This window comes from Hyla sarda, chromosome 1 (genome assembly GCF_029499605.1).
Source record: "Hyla sarda isolate aHylSar1 chromosome 1, aHylSar1.hap1, whole genome shotgun sequence".
NCBI lineage: Eukaryota > Metazoa > Chordata > Amphibia > Anura > Hylidae > Hyla > Hyla sarda.
The window spans coordinates 545683286-545706377 of record NC_079189.1 but is presented as its reverse complement, the minus strand read 5'-3'; the positions used below and the strand labels follow the sequence as shown (position 1 = coordinate 545706377).

Sequence of the window (23092 nt, the reverse complement as noted above, 5' to 3'; positions counted from 1 at the left end):
GTTCTAATGCACATTTAACATTGCCGGTACACCAACTTCACCGAGGAGAGCTAGGTCTGTATTGCTCCCCTCTGTGAACCGGCACGAGGGGAGCAATATGGACCTAGCTCCCCTCGGTGAAGTAAGTGTACCGGCAATGTTAAATGTGCATTAGGACATAGAGGGAATAGGTGTGCCCGCTCCTCGTTGTTTCTTCTTTTTCCTAAATTTCTATTTAAAATTCTTAAATTTCAATGGTCTCCTCATGCTTCACCCACCTCCAGGCTGTGTCATTCAGCCACTACATGGTCTCCATATATTGACTGTGTATTGTAGGAAACATGTGGGTATCCTTAAGTTACTCTCCCAGCATTATTGACATGTTGATACCAGACCAGTAATAAAAGCAATATTGCCAAGGACTAGCAGAAACAGGGAACTGTGGATACTGACCACCAGCTGTTGAAATTGACTGACTATCCCAGGTAGTAGATTTACTATTTTGAAGTTCCTCAGTTCCAGTAGGCTTTAAGTCATTCATTCAGTAGCAGAATTAAGGTGTATCATGTTTTCCTTTTCCTCCGATGAGCTAATGTCACTGGAACACAGAATACTTATTGTCATCTAATGAAGGATCCAATTCTTCAGATATCATATCTATCATTTTATTATTTTGAATGTCAGGTGGTATTCTGACAATTTCTGATTATAAAGGAATTTTGGAATCTGGGACACAGGTAAAAATTTATATTTGTAAGCGTACTGTAGCACATTTTTCTGCCCTCATTAGTGCATACCACATACCTACATCCAAGTAGTGTACTATTTTGTACCTGTTAAACTGTCAAGGGTCTATATACTGTGAAAGGACAGCCAATAGTACACACCTGCTGCTGTTCTAGACAAATACTGTTTTTAGCAAAGTGAAGCGTATTGTACTCTCCTCATATACACAATAAGTATGTCAGGCAGAATAGTGAAATTTCAATTACAAAATCCATAATATCAATTTCAAAATCAATTTTAAAATCATAAATTTCAATGTTCTCGTCATGCTGCTGCCAACTCAAGTCTGTGCCATTCAGACACTATATGGTCTCCTCATGCTGCCAACACCTCCACGCTGTGTCATTCAGCCACTATATGGTCTCCTCATTCTTCAGCCACCTCCAGGCTGTGCCATTCATCCAATATATGGTTTACTGATGCTTCAGCCAGCTCCAGTCTGTGTCATTCAGCAACTACATGGTTTAGTGATGCTGCTGGGCCTAGGACATTACCTATATACGTTTATGGTAGCACTTGGTACCATACATCTTCAATGAAAATTTCAAAATTCATCTTTTATTATTAGAAATTATGAGGCCCTATTGTCTCCTCATCTGCCGCCAACTCCAGGCTGTGCCATTCAGACACTGTATGGTCCACTCCTACTGATGCCACCTTCAGGCTCTGTCATTGTGCTGCCATGTGACTCCTTGTTAGATTAGGTGATTTGTACCCGGGGCCCGTGACACTAAAACTTGGGAGTTAAGAGTTCAATTTCAAAACCCTCAATTTCAATGTAAAAATCTTAAATTTCTATTTAAAATTCTTAAATTCCAATGGTCTCCTCATGCTTCTGTCAACTCCAGGCTGTGCCATTCAGACACTATATGGTCTCTTGCGTCAGCCACCTCCAGGCGGTGCCATTCAAGCAATATATGGTTTACTGATGCTGCTGGGCCTGGGAATAAAAAATTTGTTATGGTAGCACTAGCTACCCAAAATCTTTGGTTTAAATTTCTGAATTCATCTTTTAATCTTAGGGATTGCGAAGTCCTAGTGTCTACTCATGCTGCTGCCAACTCCAGGATGTGTCATTCTGCCACTATATTGTCTCCTCATGCTGCCAACATCTTCACGCTGTGTCATTCAGCCACTATTTGGTCTCCTCATACTGATGCCACCCCCAGGCTCTGTCATTGTGCCACTCTGCGGCAGTGATTCTAAAAGCAATGTCGGTAATCTGCATGTCATTCTGAATAACAGTATTATTTCACTACCCCAGTAAACTCCATATGCATGTTAGAACACAGCAAAGTGTCCTACACCCCTATTGAGCCTCTATAGGCCAGAAATATCCGTTTTAAATATAGATATGCCACAAATAAATTTGGATTGAATCGAATTTTTCAAAAATTCGCTCATCTCGAATACTTACTATAGAAAAAAAATAAAGCCAATTAAATAAACATAAATGCAAACAGAGAAACTGTATGTGCAAGATTGTTGAAGTATGTACAATTATGTATAAAACAATGTACATTTACATGGGAAATGGCATTTTCAGCAGAATGTAGCCATTTCCATCTGATAGATCGGAGGCACTAATAGGCACGCTTTTCTCTTCTATGTTTGCTTTTCTCTTCTACGTTCTGCTTTGTCATTGTGTAGGTTTGTAAAGAACTGTGGAATTTGCTTTGAACATAACAATATTTTGATGACTTTACCCTTTAGTTTTCCTTTCTATATAAAAAGAATAGTCATATCGCTTATTGCTGTTATAAACTTTTAAAGTGATACATTTCAGTTAAAAAACAAATTACAACAGATCACTCAGATGCTAGGCAACCAAGGGCTTTGGTCTTTCTGCTGTACCTTCTTCTGATGCTGCCTGTCGTAACCACAGAGCCCTGGATTGGCTTTATAGCAGTATCAAGTTGTCAGGGCAAACAATACCTAATGTTGACATCAGGCCTGTCAATATATTTAAAGGGGAGGTTTCCTTTTATGACTTGCCTGGTCACTGAGGTACATCCTTACTGGCTCTGTTCTTATGCATTTGTATCCAGTTCTCAGCCTTGTTTCTGACAGAGCTCCTATCTAACCCTCTGGTTACTACACCCGGTACTTGTAGAGCTATTCCTGGTCTCCTGGCTATATACTGCTGATTATGCTCCTGTTGTCTCTATTTGCTTTTCATATTGTGTCCGCTAACTTTGTAATGTACCAGGCTCTGTACCTGAACATTTCACTGGCAAGTCATGGCTATTCAAGGGGCTGCGACCTGGGAATCTTCTTGCAACACAGTCCACACCACCTCTCATAACTGAGGGGTAAATACCAGAGGATTCTTTAGACTTTAGCAAATGAAAGTTTTGCATTCTGGTGCTCTATTATAACAGTGTTGTACGTGATAAGAGTTTGTTCATGGTATGTATCTATACCAGTATATCTTCCTAAACTACTTTATTATGGGGCATTTCGCCCTTAATACATAATCTTTCTCATATTGTAACTCAATATATGTAGCGTGAACCCAATTTGAAGTCAACAAATCCTAAGAAAGGATAAAAAATAAGATGTTGCTTATAGTTTCTGGTTGTCTTTTTCTGCAGGTTTTATGGGTACGATTCAATGGATTGATCTACTATAGAACACCTGCTGTCTTCAGCTCAAACTGTGACACTAAAATACATTTGTTATTTTCTGTAAAGCCATGTAAGAACAATTTTATTACCTATTTAGGATATTTTCTTGAGACATTAAATATCCAATACCTTATAGTTCGTCTAGAAATGTATTGTCTTGGAACAAGTCAGAAAATTCTTCAAGCTTCTAAGCTTCATAGAAAGACTCATTTATCTTTTAGATATTTGCCATAATTTTAACATGGTCTGAAACTTTCTTATACGTCTGGTCCTCCACTATACAGTATGTTTATGTCTAGGAGTTTTGGTCTTAAAGGGGTACTCCAAAGGATAGGGGATAAGATGCCTGATGGTGGGGGTCCCGCCGCTGGGGACGCCCGAGATCTTTCACGCAGCACCCAGTCACCATCAGAACATGCTCCGGGTCCGATGACTGCCGATCACGGGGCCGGAGTATTGTGAAGTCACGGCTCCGCCCCCGTGTGACGTCACCCTCTGCCCCCTCAATGCAAGCCTATGGGAGGGGGCGTGTCAGCTGTCAGCATATCCATATCCCCTAAACTGGTCAGAGCAGTTTAGGGGATAAATATAATATATACACAAACTTAAATGTCACAACAAATTGCTGAAAACTCATTATAAGGCTATGAAGCTAGTACATTAATATATTTGCTGGGTTCATGGAATAAATACTTAATTTGCATGTACTTTGATTTTACACATCTTAACCCATGAGAGTTTGTTGACTGACATTATTCATTAACAATTAGCAGCCAATTGTAGAAGGGGAAAAAATAATTAAAATGTAATAAATTAGAGTTCATTTTATTAAAGATCAAGGTGACCAATCTTATGACGAAAGTTGTTGTGGGATGTAGTTCAAGGTTAGCGAGAAATCAATTCATGAATTTAAAGAGACTGCTCACCCACTAACATTTCAAAGCTTTTAAAGTGAGGAAAAAACTCAACAGAGCTCATTCAACCACAGACTGTAATAAAGACAAACTGGGATCCAGTTCTACTAATCATTTTATAAAACTTGAACTCAACTGAGGAAAAACATCACATCAGAACACAAAATAATGGTTTAGTTTTACACGTTCTACCATAAGATTGCAAAATGGAAAAACAAGGTCATTGTCGATATTGCTAAAAATTGGTGAATACATGATTGGACCAAGGAATGTATAATTATAGTGTTTTTTTTAAATATTTTTTATAAAAAAGGTATACATACCATAGAAGCAGACTATGGAGCCCATGTAAAGAAGTGGCCCACTCCTGGTAGGTCCCATCCTCTTTGTTACTAGGAGTCGAGAATCTTTTCAGGATTCTCCTTTGCTATTATATAAGTGTCCATAAACATTCAACATTTCTCTTCACCCTCTTATACACACCTATTTGTTATGTTTACTACAGTAGGTAGAAGTGAAGAAGTTGCTGCTAGACATGTTTCATCAACAGAAAGTTAGGTGGTCCCCATACGCATTAGACAGCCGATCCGAAGGCTAAAGTTTTTTCGGAGTGTGTTTTTAGGCGTACAATGTCCAATGTTTCAAAATACATCTGTTTTACTCCAATTGTATTCCAAATTGACAGTTTATATGTACTTAGTTTTGTATGCGCTTTTTAGCTATAATTATTAAAGCCGTAAAAAAAAAAAATGTTTTGGCATATTTTATTTACATATTTTTGGCAGATTTCTTTCTCCTATTTTTGACAGGCTCATTCTTCTTCTAAAACAAGCAAATTTTTGAGCCTCAAAATATACTGTGTGAAAATAGCCTAAAGCCAGAAGTCTCATAGACTTGAATGGGACTTCCAGCAAATAAGTCTCCTGATCACGATAGTCTTTTTATCAAATAAATATCATGTGATATAAAAATAATTATTCCAACATATTGCAGTAAAAAAAAAATCGCTTTATGAATTCTTTATGTCATAACGATTTAGAAATAAAACAATGGCTGCAGTACAGGAATAAATCATCTTTTGTCAGCTATGAAAAGAATTATTATGTTATCAATCTTTTGGCTTATCACAGTCATGAACAAATATTATTGAGGCTACTATTTGTCATCGGTATAATTTCAGACGCCGCTTGTATCTCATGCTATGACAGTACAGCAGACTGTATCCTACTCTTGCCACCAGACGCTCGTCATAAAATGATCGCCACAATGTGACTTTAAGATGACAGCAGCTGTATTTCTTAATATATAAAAACCATGGACAATGAAATGTCCACAAACACATTTATCCATTACCAGAACCATATAACCAAGCTCCAGGATTTGTACATCACTTATTACATATTCTCTGACAATTTATTTCACATCAGTGATATCAACATAATAAAATGGGGGATGACACATAACGTAGTATCAGATATATTTGTAGGTATACGATCTGCACTTTTTTTTTAATAAACCATAAATAACATTGTGAAGGCAAACAGGGCTGTGGGTTGTGCTGGGAGCAGAGGTCGCTTATTTATTTGCAGGTGTGTTCTTTTGGTTGTGTTGGGGGGAAAAAAGCTGACAATAACAATAGAAAAGTAAAAATATATTCAAAGTTTTGATGCTAACATTTCTACAACTTAAAATCAGTTCTGTTCAGCAGCATGTACATTTTCTTTCTACAAGCCCCACCCAGATGAACAGAGGAGTCACAGAAGTTTCTGCAGCATGTAAATATATACCCTACTACCAATCTCGGCAACAACAGACATCAGGCACATTTTTTCCCCCTATGAACACAAGAATGGGAATCTGGAAACCAGCATCTACGGGGACATTACAAAAATTGATGTACTCCACCATTCATGCTGAACATGAAGACTACAGCGGTTTTCGATTTCAGGTAAAGTCTATGAGAATTAGAGTGATAAAAATTGAACAAGAAATTTAAATGTTTGTTGGAAGTTGACTTAAATATTTCCAATGTTTTTTTTTTATAACCTTTGTTTATAGTTGTTTTTAGTGAATGGTAGCGGTCAGTAAGCAAGTTAATGGCCCTGATTTACTAAGAGTGTTGTGTAGGTTTCTTTGTGGGTTTTAATTCCCTACAATTTATTTTCCACAGTATTTATTAAGGTTTCCCTACACTTTGCTTTTTTTACACATGCTCTGATCTGTCTGGTTTTCCTCAGCTCAAATCCACCACATTTTATGTGGAAACCTTAGTAAATATGTTGTTTTTTTATGAAAATGTCGGGAACACTTCCCTTTTTGGTGACCATGCCTCCTTTTCCTGACGACCAAGCCCCTTTTTCAGGTTTTCATAGTAAAATTGAGAGTTAGTCGGGTTTTTTCAATTCTGGCGCAAATTCTGGCACACAACCCGACATAATATTTGCAATAGTAAATGAGAGCCAATGTATTAACATTGTAAATAAATCTACTTTCTTTTATGTACAAACTTTTTCTGAATATACCAAATTGTGCTAAAGGTAAAGAAAGAACCAACTACAGTATTGATGTGTGTTACAAAGCCTTATATGGCAATAGCATGTTTACATCTACGACTATTTGCTTGTGCACACTTGGTTGCTTTATCGGGGCAGATTTCACACAAACACAACACAGATGCATTTTAGTACCTGTACTACAGCTGCCAGTCTTGGCTCAACAACAAGCAGGAGAGGAACAAGAAGAGGAAGAAGGAGGAAAGGAAGAAGAAATTGGTGTACAATATTTTAACATTTTGAGCAGCTTTGCAATCAAATTTCCCTGCTTAAAACAAACAAAAAATAAAAAAAAATCTAACAATTTAGCAAATAAATTGCCAGGATAAAATGTTTTTTTTTTTTTTTTTTTTTTTTTTGGGGGGGTGGAAAAAATGGTGCTGGTGAAAATGCAAAAACGGCTCCTTGTGAATGGTGTATTAAGCATGCAAAACACAGACAGCTATCTTACATTTTGACAAGGGGTACAATATTCCCTTTTGAGTCTTTTTTAATCACTGTGTTTGCCTAAGATCGAGTAGACTGGAAAAAAGATCACCATAAACTATACTTGTATAGACAGAGGTTCTTTACTGTAAGAACAGTGAGACTATGTAACTCTCTGGCAGAGAGAGAGCTTAACATAGGCATGGACACATTCATGGAGAGTAATAACAGGTTATGGATACTAGATTTACAGGGACAGAACGTTGATCCAGGGATTTATTCTGATGCCATATTTGGAGTTGGAGAGGAATTTTTCAACCCTTGTGTGGGGCAATTGGCATCAGCCTCATGGGGATTTCTTACCTTCCTCTGGAACAACACAGTGGCCCTCATTTACTAAGAGTGTAGGGTTTTTACTAGTGGAAAATGTTGTTTCAGACTTGCAGGATTCCACTCTAATTACTATCGGGAAAAGTCGGGAACATTTTCTGACCAGCTTTTTCTAGGTGAAAATTTCCAGTCATTTATCCACAGGATTTTCTGTGAATTCAATAGTGAATTGGTCAGGTTGTACAACCACTCCCCCTTTTGGACCGGCCACGCTTGCTTTGCGACAGACCCTACCCCTTTTTCGGCTTTTCACAGTGCAATGTGGGGTTTGTCAGATTTTCCAGGCGCAGACTGGCGCAGACATGTCGCAGACACTCTGCGCCAAAATAACCCGACAAAAACTGGTCAGTTTCAGCTTAGTAAATGAGGCCCAGAATGGATTTATTTTTTTAACCTTATGAACTACACTGCTTAAAAAAATAAAGGGAACACTAAGATAACACATCCTAGATCTGAATGAATGAGCTAATCGTATGAAATACTTTCGTCTTTACATAGTTGAATGTGCTGACAACAAAATCACACAAAAATATCAACGAAAATCAAATTTATAAACCCATGGAGGTCTGGATATGGAGTCACACTCAAAATCAAAATGGAAAACCACACTACAGGCTGATCCAACTCTGATGTAATGTCCTTAAAACAAGTCAAAATGAGGTTCAAACCTGGACTAAAGCATCTGCCAACTCCTGGACAGTCTGTGGTGCAACGTGGCATTGGATGGAGCGAGACATGATGTTCCAGATGTGCTCAATTGGATTTAGGTCTGGGAAATGGGCGGGCCAGTCCATAGCATCAATGCCTTCCTTTTGCAGGAACTGCTGACACACTCAAGCCACATGATGTCCAAAATTGTCTTGCATTAGGAGGAACCCAGGGCCAACCGCACCAGCATATGGTCTCCAAAGGGGTCTGAGGATCTCATCTCGGTACCTAATAGCAGTCAGACTACCTCTGGCAAGCACAAGGAGGGCTGTGCAGCCCCCAAAGAAATGCCACCCCACACTATTACTGACCCACCGCCAAACCAGTCATGCTGGAGGATGTTGCAGCCAGCAGAACGTTCTCCACGGCATGTCCAGACTCTTTCACGTCTGTCACATCTGCTCAGTGTGAACCTGCTTTTATCTGTGAAGAGCACAGGGCGCCAGTGGCACATTTGACAATCTTGGTGTTCTCTGGCAAATGCCAAATGTCCTGCACTGTGTTTGGCTGTAAGGAAAAATCCGCTCACCTCTCCATGTAGATAGTAGCTGCCATGATTCCTGATTGTTCCAGGTGCTGCCCGGGTGTTGCTGCCGTAAAAAAAGGTGGGTAATGGAAAAAAGGTTTGCTCACTTGGAGCAGGAATCCCTCAGCACTTCCAGACACATAAATGTGTATAAAAACACAAGCTTTATTTTATCTTCATTAAAAGCATCTGGGTAACAAATCAAGATAAAAATTGGACTATAGGTCTAGCATTTCTTGATGAACAGTTTCCTGGAAAGTGGATTGGTTGTCGTGGGCCAGTTGAATGTCCCCCAAGGTCTCCCGATCTGACCCCCTTACTTTTATCTTTGGGGTCATCTGAAGGGAATTGTCTATGCAGTGAAGATTCGAGATGTACAGCACCTGAAACTACGGATACTGGAAGCCTGTGCTAGCATTTCTCCTGCGGTGTTGCTATCAGTGTGTGAAGAGTGGGAGAAGAGGGTTGCATTGACAATCCAACACAATGGTCAGCACATTGAACACATTTTATAAGTATTCTTTCATGAGTTATTTACAAGTTTCTGACCAAAGTTACGTTACAACCAAGCACATCATTGTTTTTCTTGTGAAATTCCCAATAAGTTTGATGTGTCACATGAACCTCTTACTATTGAAAAAACAAAAGTTGGATTCAAAATGGCCGACTTCAAAATGGCCACCATGGTCACCACCCATCTTGAAAAGTTTCCCCCCCCCCCCCCTCACATATACTAATGTGCCACAAACAGGAAGTTAAAGGGGTTATCCAGGAAAAAAACTTTTTTTAATATATCAACTGGCTCCAGAAAGTTAAACAGATTTGTAAATTACTTCTCTTAAAAAATCTTAATCCTTTCGGTACTTATGAGCTTCTGAAGTTAAGGTTGTTCTTTTCTGTCTAAGTGCTCTCTGATGACACGTGTCTCGGGAACCGCCCAGTTTAGAAGCAAATCCCCATAGCAAACCTCTTCTAAACTGGGCGGTTCCTGAGACACGTGTCATCAGAGAGCACTTAGACAGAAAAGATCAACCTTATCTTCAGAAGCTCATAAATACTGAAAGGATTAAGATTTTTTAATAGAAGTAATTTACAAATCTGTTTAACTTTCTGGAGCCATTTTTTCCTGGATAACCCCTTTAATATCACCAACCATTCCCATTTTATTAAGGTGTATCCATATAAATGGCCCACCCTGTAGATAGAGATACAATAATCACTAAGGTCTGTATGTAGTCTTTGTGCTGAACTAAATGTATATGTCACGTTTGAAGGTGTATGTGTCTTTAGTTAATTGTCAAGGAGAATCAGAGGACAGAAGCCAATCAATAAAACACAAATTACAATCCAACGAAAGAGCAGAGCATCCTTTACTGCTTGTAATAGCTCGGCTATATGTTGATTTTTTTTGTCCCCATAAAACATGTAAGACAAATACCAATCACAGGAGCTGCAATATTGAACTTTGCATACAGTGTGTGTTTTGTAACTCAGCCGCCAATATCCGCTCCATGAATAAAACATCAATATGAATTCAATGTCAGTCTTCACAGGAGACATTACAACAAATTCAGCTCATTTACTCACAGGCTTCCCCGTCTTGGTAGGCTCAGTTCTTTCTGAAAGAGAACAAAGTACATATTCTGTTAAAACTGGAAAGACACCAACATCTGTATAAAGCTAATAAAAGAGATATACATCCCTACAATATTTCAGTTGCACAATTTCTAGTTTGGTTTCTAGAAATTTATGATATACAATGGAGGTGGTGGGGAGAATCTAAATTTTAATTTGCCAGTACCTTATTAAAAAAAAACAATATATTTGACATTATATCATACATTACACGAGATAACTGATCAGCCGGCTTGTTGGTTGTCATGCCAAGGTTAGCTTCTGCAGCAAAAGCCAGAAAACTTATACGGTTGCTCTTGTTAGGTTTAAATGCTTTTTTTTTTTTTGTGGACTTAATCAATACTGGACCCCAAAACACTAATAAAGGCAAGAACACAAAAAAAGGAGACATCATTTCTTATATACCTAACTTCCTATAAAATCAATAAAAAGAGATATAAAATACATTTAGAGAGCGAATTTAAAAGGAATGTTTAAAAGGGGTACTCCGGTGGAAAACTTTATTTTTTTTTTTTTATCAACTGGTGCCAGAAAGTTAAACATATTTGTAAATTACTTCTATTAAAAAAAATCTTAATCCTTCCAGTACTTACAAGCTGCTGAATACTACAGAGGAAATTATTTTCTTTTTGGAACACAGAGCTCTCTGCTGACATCACGAGCACAGTGCTCTCGGTCCATTTTAAGAACTCCACGTCACATCGCTGCTAAACCAATGACTGACTGGGGCGGGACATTGTTGCAGCCAGGGATTGGCTATGTGGCAATATGAAGAAGTGTTGCAGCAGCTAAGACCAGGCTACAAGGTAGGCAAGTGAAAGCTTTTTTTGTTTTATTATGCAGCCTGGACAAATTGGTTAGATAAACATTTTTGGGGGAATGACCCCTTAATATATTTGTATGATGACTCACAATTTGCACAAAGCTTATAAGGTGGCACATGAAGTTCCTAAAGCTGAGAAGTAGGTAATCTATGTGTCCTCACATGGCATCTCTGTGTGGCATCCTATTAGAGACACTCACCCCTAGTAGCACTGCTTCTGGTAAAACACGCCAACACAGTGTGGGATCTGATGTAGTATGCTACATTTAACTACGATTCAAAGAGAAAATCATTTTTATGGCTCCATCCTAAAGGTGCTCACATACCTTCAATAGTGGTCTATTATTGTTTGTTCAGCTGATGCTATCTATTCCATTTACCATATAAACATTAATGTTGCTCGCAAATATTCGCAATGCGAATTTTATTCGCGAATATGCGAAATTCGCGAATATTCGCCAATATAGCACTATATATTCGTAATTACAAATATATATTTTTTTTTCCACAGTATACATCACAGTGATCACCCCTCTCTGCTTCCAGCTTGTGTGGTGTAAAGAAGGCTCTAATACTACTGTGTGAGACTGGCGTACGCATTTTCGCATATGCGAATTTTCCCTTATGCTAATTTTCGCATATGCAAATTTTCGCATATGCAAATTTTCGCATACACGATTTTTCGCATATGAGAAAATAAAACACGAATATTACAAATATGCAAATTTAGCGAATATATGATGAATATTTGAAGATATATTCGCGAATTCGAATATGGCCTATGCCACTCAACACTAATAAAGATGGCCCTGAGGACAGGGAAAGGTAAGCCACTGGCAGATTGTTCTAAAGGTGGTGTATCTACTTAAATATAAAAGAACAGGACAACTAAAATTCAATAGACTGGACTAGAGAAAGTTGTGAAGCCTGCATACACAGCCATCCGTTCCCCACAAAATGAGCAGGATTAACTGACAACTTACTTATTTGCATGGTGGTCCTAAATCTGGACAATATATAGGTGCCGTATAACCCTATAGGCTCCCATAAGTTTTGTTTTACAACTCAATTCTTATTTGAAATATTATGTAAATGAGGTATATGGCGTATTAGCCTTTTAGCAAGTACCTTGGATCCCCTTTGCTAAAGGTTGAGAATGATTAGCCTCAAATTGCTTATTTAAAATCATACCTGTCAGATCACCCCCTTCCCCCCCCCCAAAAAAAAAGTACCTCATCCTGATCACATACGTGCCATTTTTATGTATCAATCACCGATCTTTCACAAAAAAAATAGCGTATTACAGCTGCCACAGTCCTTTTCATCTTCCCAGATAAGGGGGGCATGCCCCTCTCATGCCTGCACTGTGATGACTCCTCCCCCTCCCTCACTCTGACCCACTGCTCTGGGGAGGGAGCCTGGCAGCCCTGCTCTGTAACTCTTTCCTCTCTGGTTTTATGCTGTACACACACATACACACAATGATTATTGGAGATTGCCTGTACTCTACCCTTAACCTCTTCAGGACATAGGGCATATGGATACGCCCTGCATCCCGAGTCCTTAAGGACCGAGGGCGTATCCATACGCCCGTGGGAATTCCGGCCCCCACCGCTAGCCGGTTGGGGACCGGAGCCGGATGCCTGCTGAAATCGTTCAGCAGGCATCCCGGCATATCGCCCAGGGGGGTCATTATGCCCCCCCATGTCGGCGATCGCCGCAGATCGCTGGACAATTCAGTCCAGCGATCTGCGGCGATTCCGGGTCAATCGGGTCTCCAGTGACCCGATGACCCGGAATTACTGGCTGTTCGGGGCCGTCTCTGACGGCCCCGAACAGCCAGAGCCTGCAGGGGTGAGGTGGCACTGGTGCCACCTCACGATCGCCCTGATTCGTCGGCCGGATTACCGGCCGACCAATCAGGGCGCCTGCTGCGGGTGTCACTCCCGCACCCGCTCCGCCCCTCTTCTGGAGGACGTGAGCGGGTGCGGGACATGCACCCCGGGTGCTGGGGACCCCGATCCCCGGCGTTAATGTTGGGATCGGGGCCCCAGGAGCAGCGGCGGCGGCGGGACTGACCTGCAGCGTCTGGATCGTTGGAGGCGAGTGACAGCCTCCTGCTGTTGCTTAGCAACAGCTCCCAGCATGCAAAAAGGGCATGCTGGGAGCTGTAGTTATGCAACAGCAGGAGGCAGACCACCACAACTCCCAGCATTCCCTTATGGGCATGCTGGGACTTATGGTTTTGCAACAGCTGGAGGCACATTCTTTCTATGGAAAAGTGTACCTTCAGCTGTTGTATAACTACAACTCCCAGCTTGCACAAACAGCTAAAGTGCATGCTGGGAGTTGTAGTGGTGCATCTGCTGGTTGCATAACTACAACTCCCAGCATGCCCGTTGGCTGTCGGTGACTGCTGAGAGTTGTAGTTTTGCAACAGCTGAAGGCACACTGGTTGTGAAACTCAGAGTTTTTTTTTACCTAACTCAGTGTTTCACGACCGGTGTGCCTCCAGCTGTTGCAAACTACAACTCTCAGCAGTCACCGTATACCATGCACCGTACATGCTGGGAGTTGTAGTTTTGCAACAGCTGGAAGCACACTGGTTGTGAAACACTGAGTTAGGTCACTAACTCAGTGATACATAACCAGTGTGCCTACAGTTGTTGCAAAACTGCAACTCTCAGCAGTCACCGACAGCCAACGGGCATGCTGGGAGTTGTAGTTATGCAACAGCTGGATGTCCCCCCCCCCCAATGTGAACGTACAGGGTACACTCACATGGGCGGAGGATTACAGTAAGTATCTGGCTGCAAGTTTGAGCTGCCGCAAACTTTCTGCTGCAGCTCAAATTGCCAGCGAGAAACTACTGTGAACCCCCGCCCGTGCGACTGTACCCTAAAAACACTACACTAAAACAAAAAATAAAATAAAAAGTAAAAAACACTACGTATACACATACCCCTATACAGCCCCCCTCCCCTCCCCAATAAAAATGAAAAACGTCTGGTACGCCACTGTTTCCAGAAAGGAGCCTCCAGCTGTTGCAAAACAACTCCCAGTATTGTCGGACAGCCGTTGACTGTCCAGGCATGCTGGGAGTTTTGCAACAGCTGGAGGCACCCTGTTTGTGAATCACTGGCGTAGAATTCCCCTATGTCCACCCCTATGCAAGTCCCTAATTTAGGCCTCAAATGCGCATGGCGCTCTCACTTTGGAGCCCTGTCGTATTTCAAGGCAACAGTTTAGGGTCACATATGGGGTATCGCCGTACTCGGGAGAAATTGGGTTACAAATTTTGGGGGGTATTTTCTGCTTTTACCCTTTTTGAAAATGTAAAATTTTTGGGAAAACAAGCATTTTAGGTAAAAAAATAATTTTTTTTTTTACATATGCAAAAGTCGTGAAACACCTGTGGGGTATAAAGGTTCACTTAACCCCTTGTTAGGTTCCCCGAGGGGTCTAGTTTCCAAAATGGTATGCCATGTGTTTTTTTTTTTTGCTGTCCTGGCACCATAGGGGCTTCCTAAATGCGGCATGCCCCCAGAGCAAAATTTGCTTTCAAAAAGCCAAATGTGACTCCTTCTCTTCCGAGACCTGTAGTGCGCCAGCAGAGCACTTTTCACCCCCATATGGGGTGTTTTCTGAATCGGAAGAAATTGGGCTTCAAATTCTTAGGGGTATTTTCTGCTATTACCCTTTTTAAAAATAAAAAATTTTGGGGAAAACAAGCATTTTAGGTAAAAATTATTATTTTTTTTTACATTTGCAAAAGTCGTGAAACACCTGTGGGGTATTAAGGTTCACTTTATCCCATGTTACATTCCCCGAGGGGTCTAGTTTCCAAAATGGTATGCCATGTGTTTTTTTTTGCTGTTCTGGCACCATAAGGGCTTCCTAAAGGTAACATGCCCCCCAAAAACCATTTCAGAAAAACGTACTCTCCAAAATCCCCTTGTCGCTCCTTCCCTTCTGAGCCCTCTACTGCGCCCGCCGAACACTTTACATAGACATATGAGGTATGTGCTTACTCGAGAGAAATTGGGCTACAAATAGAAGTAAAAATTTTGTCCTTTTACCCCTTGTAAAAATTCAAAAATTGGGTCTACAAGAACATGTAAGTGTAAAAAATGAAGATTGTGAATTTTCTCCTTCACTTTGCTGCTATTCGTGTGAAACACCTAAAGGGTTAAAACGCTGACTGAATGTCATTTTGAATACTTTGGGGGGTGTAGTTTTTATAATGGGGTCATTTATGGGGTATTTCTAATATGAAGACCCTTCAAATCCACTTCAAACCTGAACTGGTCCCTGAAAAATACTGAGTTTGAAAATTTTGTGAAAAATCGGAAAATTGCTGCTGACCGTTGAAGCCCTCTGGTGTCTTCCAAAAGTAAAAACACGTCAATTTTATGATGCAAACATAAAGTAGACATATTGTATATGTGAACCAAAAAAAATTTATTCATAATATCCATTTTCCTTACAAAAATGTAGAATTTAGAAAAATGTAAAATTTTCAAATTTTTCATCAAATTTACGGATTTTTCACCAAGAAAGGATGCAAGTATCGACAAAAATTTACCACTATGTTAAATTAGAATATGTCACGAAAAAACAATCTCGGAATCAGAATGATAACTAAAAGCATTCCAGAGTTATTAATGTTTAAAGTGACAGTGGTCAGATGTGCAAAAAACGCTCCGGTCCTTAAGGCCAAAATGGGCTCCGTCCTGAAGGGGTTAAAGACAATATGGTGAGTGTATAACTTCTATCTTCCTAAATTAGTGCAAAGGTTAAGTGCTAAAAGTACAGTACATTTATATTTTCCTATGTTATTCATGTAGCAATGTATAATAAATAAAGGGGAACAACAACTTTGTTAAATATAATAAATCTAAAATAAAAAGGAAACTAAAATTAAGCTCCAAGCACATATAATTATTCTTGTATGTTTAGCTACAGACCATAGAAAATATATTTTATTAAATCTACATCCAGGATAAAATTTTCTTTTATCAGCATGTGGAAAGTATCATTGATAGAACAGAGTTGCCAACAGTTGTACAAATGCATTTGTGCCTTTAATTCCTTCACAACACCCCCTCCACCATTTAAATGTATGCTTAGCTTGGCCGAGCCAATATGTGTAGGAGAGGGGAATAGATTGCTTCCAGAAGCCACTGGTTCAGACTAATATACCACGAGAGCAATAGATGATGCATCTTCAATTCAAGCATAATAATCTACTTTTCCACAACATCTGATGCACACGAGAATCTGTGCCCCAATGTACATTACATAAGGAAATCGCAATTAAAACACACCATAGAATTTAATATGTGTTCTTGATTCAATACAATTATTAAATGGGGGTATCCCCGGTGTTTTGTAGCATCACAGGACCACAGCATACAAGGTGCTAAGATCTACAGACACCATTAGACACATGTTAGGGTATAAAAGCAAACTGTAGCTTTCCTGGAGCCGATGGTGGTTGCCAAACTTATAGAATCACCTCCCTGTGAGGCGAAATGCTCAAGTGGCAAAGTCTGGTGTACAATTCAAATTTTGTCAACCGCCATCAGCCCCAGGAATTGTCCACTTCTCTACTCTAACACCTATCCAACGGTGTCTCAGTTCTTATCAGCAAATAGAGTTTACAACTTGTACTTGGCTAAACAAAAATCATGTTTTCCCCTTGCGTTCTGCACTCAATACCCCATAATGAAAATGCGAAAACAGAATAAGGGTGCGTCGACATGCTAGTAACTGGAAAGAGTATGGACGGCACAGCTGCGATTGGTGGTGCTCGTGGCGTGTTAATGCATAGTAGTAAAGGAGGTCCCGGCACTCACCAAAGCGTCAAGCAAATAGTATTTATTGCATATCCTCAAGACAGGATATGCAATAATCTGCAGAGGTATATGCTCTGCAGAAATGCGTCCTGTCTTGAGGATATGCAATAAATACTATTTGCTTGACGCTTTGGTGAGTGCCGGGACCTCCTTTACTGACATTCTAGTAACTAGCAGCAAGTTACAGTGAGTTATGCTACCATTCTTTTAAATGGGTCCACAGACAGTCCGTAATAGTGTCAGATTTGCAGTTTGCCAGAGGACCCGTTCAAATAAATGGTAGTGTAACTCGTACTGGATTTCCCGCTGCTAGTTACTAGCATGTCAACACACCATAAGATTTTTTTGCAAATGTATTAAAAGGGAAATACTGACATCTTACATGTACATAAGTATTCAGACCCTTTGCTATGACACTTAAAGGGGTACTCCACCCCTAGACATCTTATCCCCTATGGATAGGGGATAAGATGTCTAGGGGCGGAGTACCCCTTTAAAAATGAAGGCTCCCATTTCCCTTGATACTTATGTCAATGTGAAACTTTAGTTCTTTCTTCTTAATTAATAACTTTGTAGAAATTTCTAGAATTCTGTTCATTATGTGGAACTGAATGCGGAATCATGGGAGAAATATATATATATATATATATTTTTTTTTTTAAGCACAAGGCCACAACATAAAATGTAAAAAATAAATAAAAAGGTCTGAAAACTTTCCAAATGCATTGTATGTGCTCTATAAACATACATGTGTTTGGCAAAGTGGTATGGTGACTGCAGTGTTCTTGGGCTGGGGTCTATTGATTTCATGACTACATTTACCGTATATACTCGAGTATAAGCGACGAAGGCCGCAGTGGTCTTCAACCTGCGGACCTCCAGATGTTTCAAAACTACAACTCCCAGCATGCCCGGGCATGCTGGGAGTTGTAGTTTTGAAACATCTGGAGGTCCCCAGGTTGAAGACCACTGTGACATTGACAGGCGGTGATGATGAAGGGGAGGGTTGGGATGATGACAGATGGTGATGATGAAGGGGGTGTGTGGGATGATGACAGGGGGATGATGACAGGGGGATGATGACAGGGTAATGATGAAGGGGGGATGATGACAGGCGGTGATGATGAAGGGGGGGATGATGACAGGCGGTGATGATGAAGGGGGGGTGTGGGATGATGACAGGCAGTGATGATGAAGGGGGGTGTGGGATGATGATAGGGGGATGATGAAGGGGGATGATGACAGGGTAATGATGAAGGGGGGATGATGACAGGCAGTGATGATGAAGGGGGGTGATGACAGGGTAATGATGAAGGGGGGGATGATGACAGGCGGTGATGATGAAGGGGGGATGATGACAGGAGGCGATGATGTATTTCCCACCCTAGGCTTATAGTCGAGTCAATAACTTTTCCTGGGTTTTTGGGGTGAAATTAGGGGCCTCGGTTTATATTCGGGTCGGCTTATACTCTAGTATATACGGTATGTACCTTCCTGAGTGTATACTGTTATTTTACAGGACTGAAATGTGTACATGGAAGTGATGCTAAATAGTTAATGCTTAGAAATGGGCCAAATGTAGTCTCTAGTAGACTGAGTTCAGTTCATTGACCTCAATGGACCTGATGCAGGTATGCTGCTGTATAAGTTGACATACCATTCTGATGGTATGCCAACATACACAATGAACACAGCATAATTTTAGATGTAAAAAATAAACTAAATGACAAGATAGAAGACAAATAATGATTCGCTTTAGGTGGAGTTATTACTTTAAAGACTGGAAAATAATGGTCTGATTATCTAGTCTTTCCTGTGTTATGTGTAGTGCATGGCCTTAGTGGGGCATTACGCAGATTCTCATGCCCCGTGCTAGGAATAACACAAAAGCAAGCCTTTTACAGATCCCTCGGGAAAAAAAATATCTGTAAAGTTATTAAGTTGTCCTCTTCTGTCAATGTATGTATAATGATATATCCTTAGCTCCCATAACACTGACATAAATAGGAGGCTTTGCTATTAATTAATTTGGGTGAGCACCCATGGGGTCTCCAATGAACCCATATAACCTTAAGAAAAATGGTGAGAAAAAGCTAATATTTTTTTCATTTGCCCTACATAAACAAGATGCACCATATCGGAGAAGTCACTCTAGTTTAACAACACTGACAAATAAGTCCAGTCCGGCTGTCAGGTGTCCATTGAAACAATAAAATTATTAGGCTGGGGCTATACAGCAATTTTGGCTTTGACAGGAGTTGAATTGTGTTGCCTTGAATGAGTTGTACTAGGTCCTGGCTAAGAAAAGCAAATAAGGTCGCACCCAGCAGTCACTAAAATACACACAAAATCCCTTTCCGTTCTTGTTTATGACCACTTGTATGTCGCAGTGTGACCCCATTTGTCTTACTATGTCATGATGCAACATGAAAGACACAGGGTGACATCGCAATCTTTGGTCACAAAGACCTTTTTGTGTCCAAAATTGAGTGTACAGTTGAAATCAGCAAATCAAAGGAGGTATGTCAGAGTACCCCTCAAACTTGAGCAAGGCTGTACAAAAAAATAAAAAATAAAAAACAACACTACAGGGGTACTTTTATACAATATCCCCATGATAGGCTATGCATGTCTTACTTATATTTTGCTGTGTATTTACTGCTGCATATTTCCATACCCATTAAAGGCGTACTCCGCTGCTCAGCGTTTGGAACAAACTGTTCCAAACGCTGGAGCCGGGGCCGGGAGCTTGTGACATCCTATCCCCACCCCCTCATGTTATCACGCCCCGCCCCCTCAATGCAAGTCTATGGTAGGGGGCGTGATGGCTGTCACACCCCCTCCCATAGACTTGCATTGAGGGGGCAGGGCAAGACATCATGAGGGGGCGGGGTTATGACATCATGAGCTCCCAGCGCTGGCTCCAGCATTCAGAACAGTTTGTTCCAAAGTACCCCTTTAAAGTCAACGGATAGCAAAATCAGCTGCAAATCTTGCTACCCACTGACTACACTAAAGGTACGACCTCTGGCACCATAATCAGCACATGGAAAGATCCCACCATCATTATGTACAGTGGCACCATGGCTAGCCTCTAAAATTGTCTGTACCTGACAGAGCAGCTTGCAGGTAATAGAAATAGGTTTCTTTCGTAATAATGGACAGTTGCAGCTGGCGCTGATCTTCTGAGTGACAAACCCATTTGTATTACTTTAAAAAGTTGTCAATATGAAAATAGAGGCTGAACATGTTTACATGAAAAGACATGTTATTCAAAAATACATCATGTTTTAGACCTAGATACTCTACACTTCATCAGGTCAGAAATACTGCATAAAGAGTTGTCAATAAAAATACAGAGAAACGTCATCCTTCAAGATGTATAATAAATGTAACAATATGTTCTCTATACAATTCACATTATCACTGTATGAACATTAAAGGGGTTATCCAGGAAAAAAACTTTTTTTTTTATATATCCTTTCAGTACTTATGAGCTGATGAAATTGAGTTGTTTTTTTCTGTCTAAGTGCTCTCTGATGACACGTGTCACGGGAACCGCCCAGTTTAGAAGCAAATCCCCATAGCAAACCTCTTCTACTCTGTGCAGTTCCCGAGACAAGCAGAGATGTCAGCAGAGAGCACTGTTGCCAGACAGAAAACAACTCAACTTCAGTAGCTGATAATTATTGAAAGGATTAAGATTTTTTAACAGAAGTAATATACAAATCTGTTTCTGGAGCCAGTTGATATATAAAAAAAAGTTTTTTTCCTGGAATACCCCTTTAATTAGTTATGTTTTTTCTTGTATGTATGGGATTCCTTTTGGGAAACATGTAATGAACTTGAGATTGGCACGCGATCACCACATAAACTCTGACTTGTACACTGTCTTTTTTCATATTGACTACTTGTATACAAATAATCGTATGCTGTATTTAAAACCTAATCTAGGATTGAAACGCGTTGTCTTTTTAAATAAAGTTTTTTTTTAAATCATACTCTCATATTGTTCATATTGACAACTTTTAAAGTAATACAGACAACGGATTGTTGTTCAGAAGACCAGCTGTATAGTATATGTCAATTTCTATGACAGAAACATTCATTGTAATATTCAAATTACCATATGAGTGACCCCCCTCCACCACCACCTCCACCACCACCACCACCTCCCAGAACATCTATCCTGAGGTCTGACCATCAATGTCAAAGTTCAGGAGAACCCAAATAAAAACCTTAAAAAAGAAAGGATGGCTCAATTTACTTAAATTAAGGGATGTTTCAGGGGGAAAAAAATTCTCCTTAATGGTCTATTCACACGTACAGTATTCTGCACAGATTTGATGCACAGGATTTTCTGCTGCAGATTTCAATGTAAACTGAATGACTTGAAATCCTGCGCATCAAATCTGCGCAGAATACTGTACGTGTGAATAGAAGAACGATTACCTTGAATAACTAAGAATAGTTTTCTCCTTACCTGTATTCGTCCAGGATCCGGCTAGTACCAATTTTAAAAACAAGGGAATAAAGCATAGTGAATTATGCCAGACATTATTACATTTCACTTATGAGAATTTTAATCATATAGTAAATATTATTCAATAACATTGTATATCCTTCACTTTCTGATGATTCCTGTGTAGTCCGATTAGGCAGCACTGAACACTACAAGCAACAACATAGATGGTCATAAATAAGCAGCGAGCCTAGAAGGCCATATAAGCTACATAAATTCTCCAACATTACATAAACTTCACATAGTTAAATAACAAACAAAGCAATATATTTCAGTTCTGTTTGCAGACATCCTTGGATTATTGATTGTAACGTTTATCCATGATACACAGTCATTTTTCAGTGAAACGGATCTGAGTGATTCCTCTGCACTTTGTGACACTGGTGGCTAAAAGATCAATTTGCTGGAAAACATCTTGTGAAATATGTCAACATTAACCTGACATTTTCATATTCAAGCCTGTTCCTTCTGCTGCTTCGCAGATTAAATTATGAGGTTACTAAATTGAAATCCAACATGTTTTTCACATGGTTAAAAGTTGAGATTTGCTTCTGTAATAAATTTCAAATGAACCAATAAAATAACAAAATATAAGAAACTTAGAGGTATAATCTAAATAGTAGACTAAACAGATCGTCTGGGGGGTTGGGGGGGGGGGGGGGGGGGGGGAGTTGGCATGTCGGCTGCCGGGGGTACAGCCGGGGTTCCTTGCAGGAGATTGTGGGGTGCTCCAGCAGTCGGACCCCCTGCAATCTAAAACTAATCCCCTATCCTTTGGATATATCTCCTTTGAGAAACAGGTAAAAAAAATAAAAAGAAAATACTATACATGAACTACAAGGAATACATGGATCAGACAAGAAGAACAAGATGATTTTCTTCATTGTATGTGACAATTGTAGTTAATTTTATCAAAGAATTCTGCACTTTTACAATACCCATTTCCAGTTCTAGAAGGACAGTGGGTCTATTAACCTGAACTGAATCATCATCATAGATCCCTATGTCACTTTCAGTTTAGGTCATGAGACCCATGGTCTAGCAAACATTTTTCACAATTGAGTCATTATTATTAGAGATGAGCGAATTTACAGTAAATTCGATTCGTCACGAACTTCTCGGCTCGGCAGTTGATGACTTATCCAGCAAAAATTAGTTCAGCTTTCAGGTGCTCCCGTGGGCTGGAAAAGGTGGATACAGTCCTAGGAGACTCTTTCCTAGGAATGTATCCACCTTTTCCAGCCCACCGGAGCACCTGAAGGCTGAACTAATTTATGCAGGATAAGTCATCAACTGCCGAGCCGAGAAGTTTGTGACAAATCGAATTTACTGTAAATTCGCTCATC

General features: G+C 40.0%; 1 protein-coding gene across 8 annotated transcripts in view; it reads right to left on the bottom strand.

Moving 5' to 3' along the window:
• MAST4 (microtubule associated serine/threonine kinase family member 4) overlaps positions 1-23092 on the bottom strand; it is a 632006-nt gene that overhangs the window by 225407 nt on the left and 383507 nt on the right. For 5 of the 8 annotated variants that reach the window (XM_056541556.1, XM_056541558.1, XM_056541565.1 and 2 more), the window contains one exon: positions 10496-10527. In XM_056541556.1, coding sequence (XP_056397531.1) covers positions 10496-10527 — 32 coding nt within the window. Of the gene's footprint in view, positions 1-10495; positions 10528-21707; positions 21729-23092 lie in introns of all 8 variants that reach the window. The other 3 variants (XM_056541555.1, XM_056541557.1, XM_056541560.1) reach the window with 1 other exon arrangement.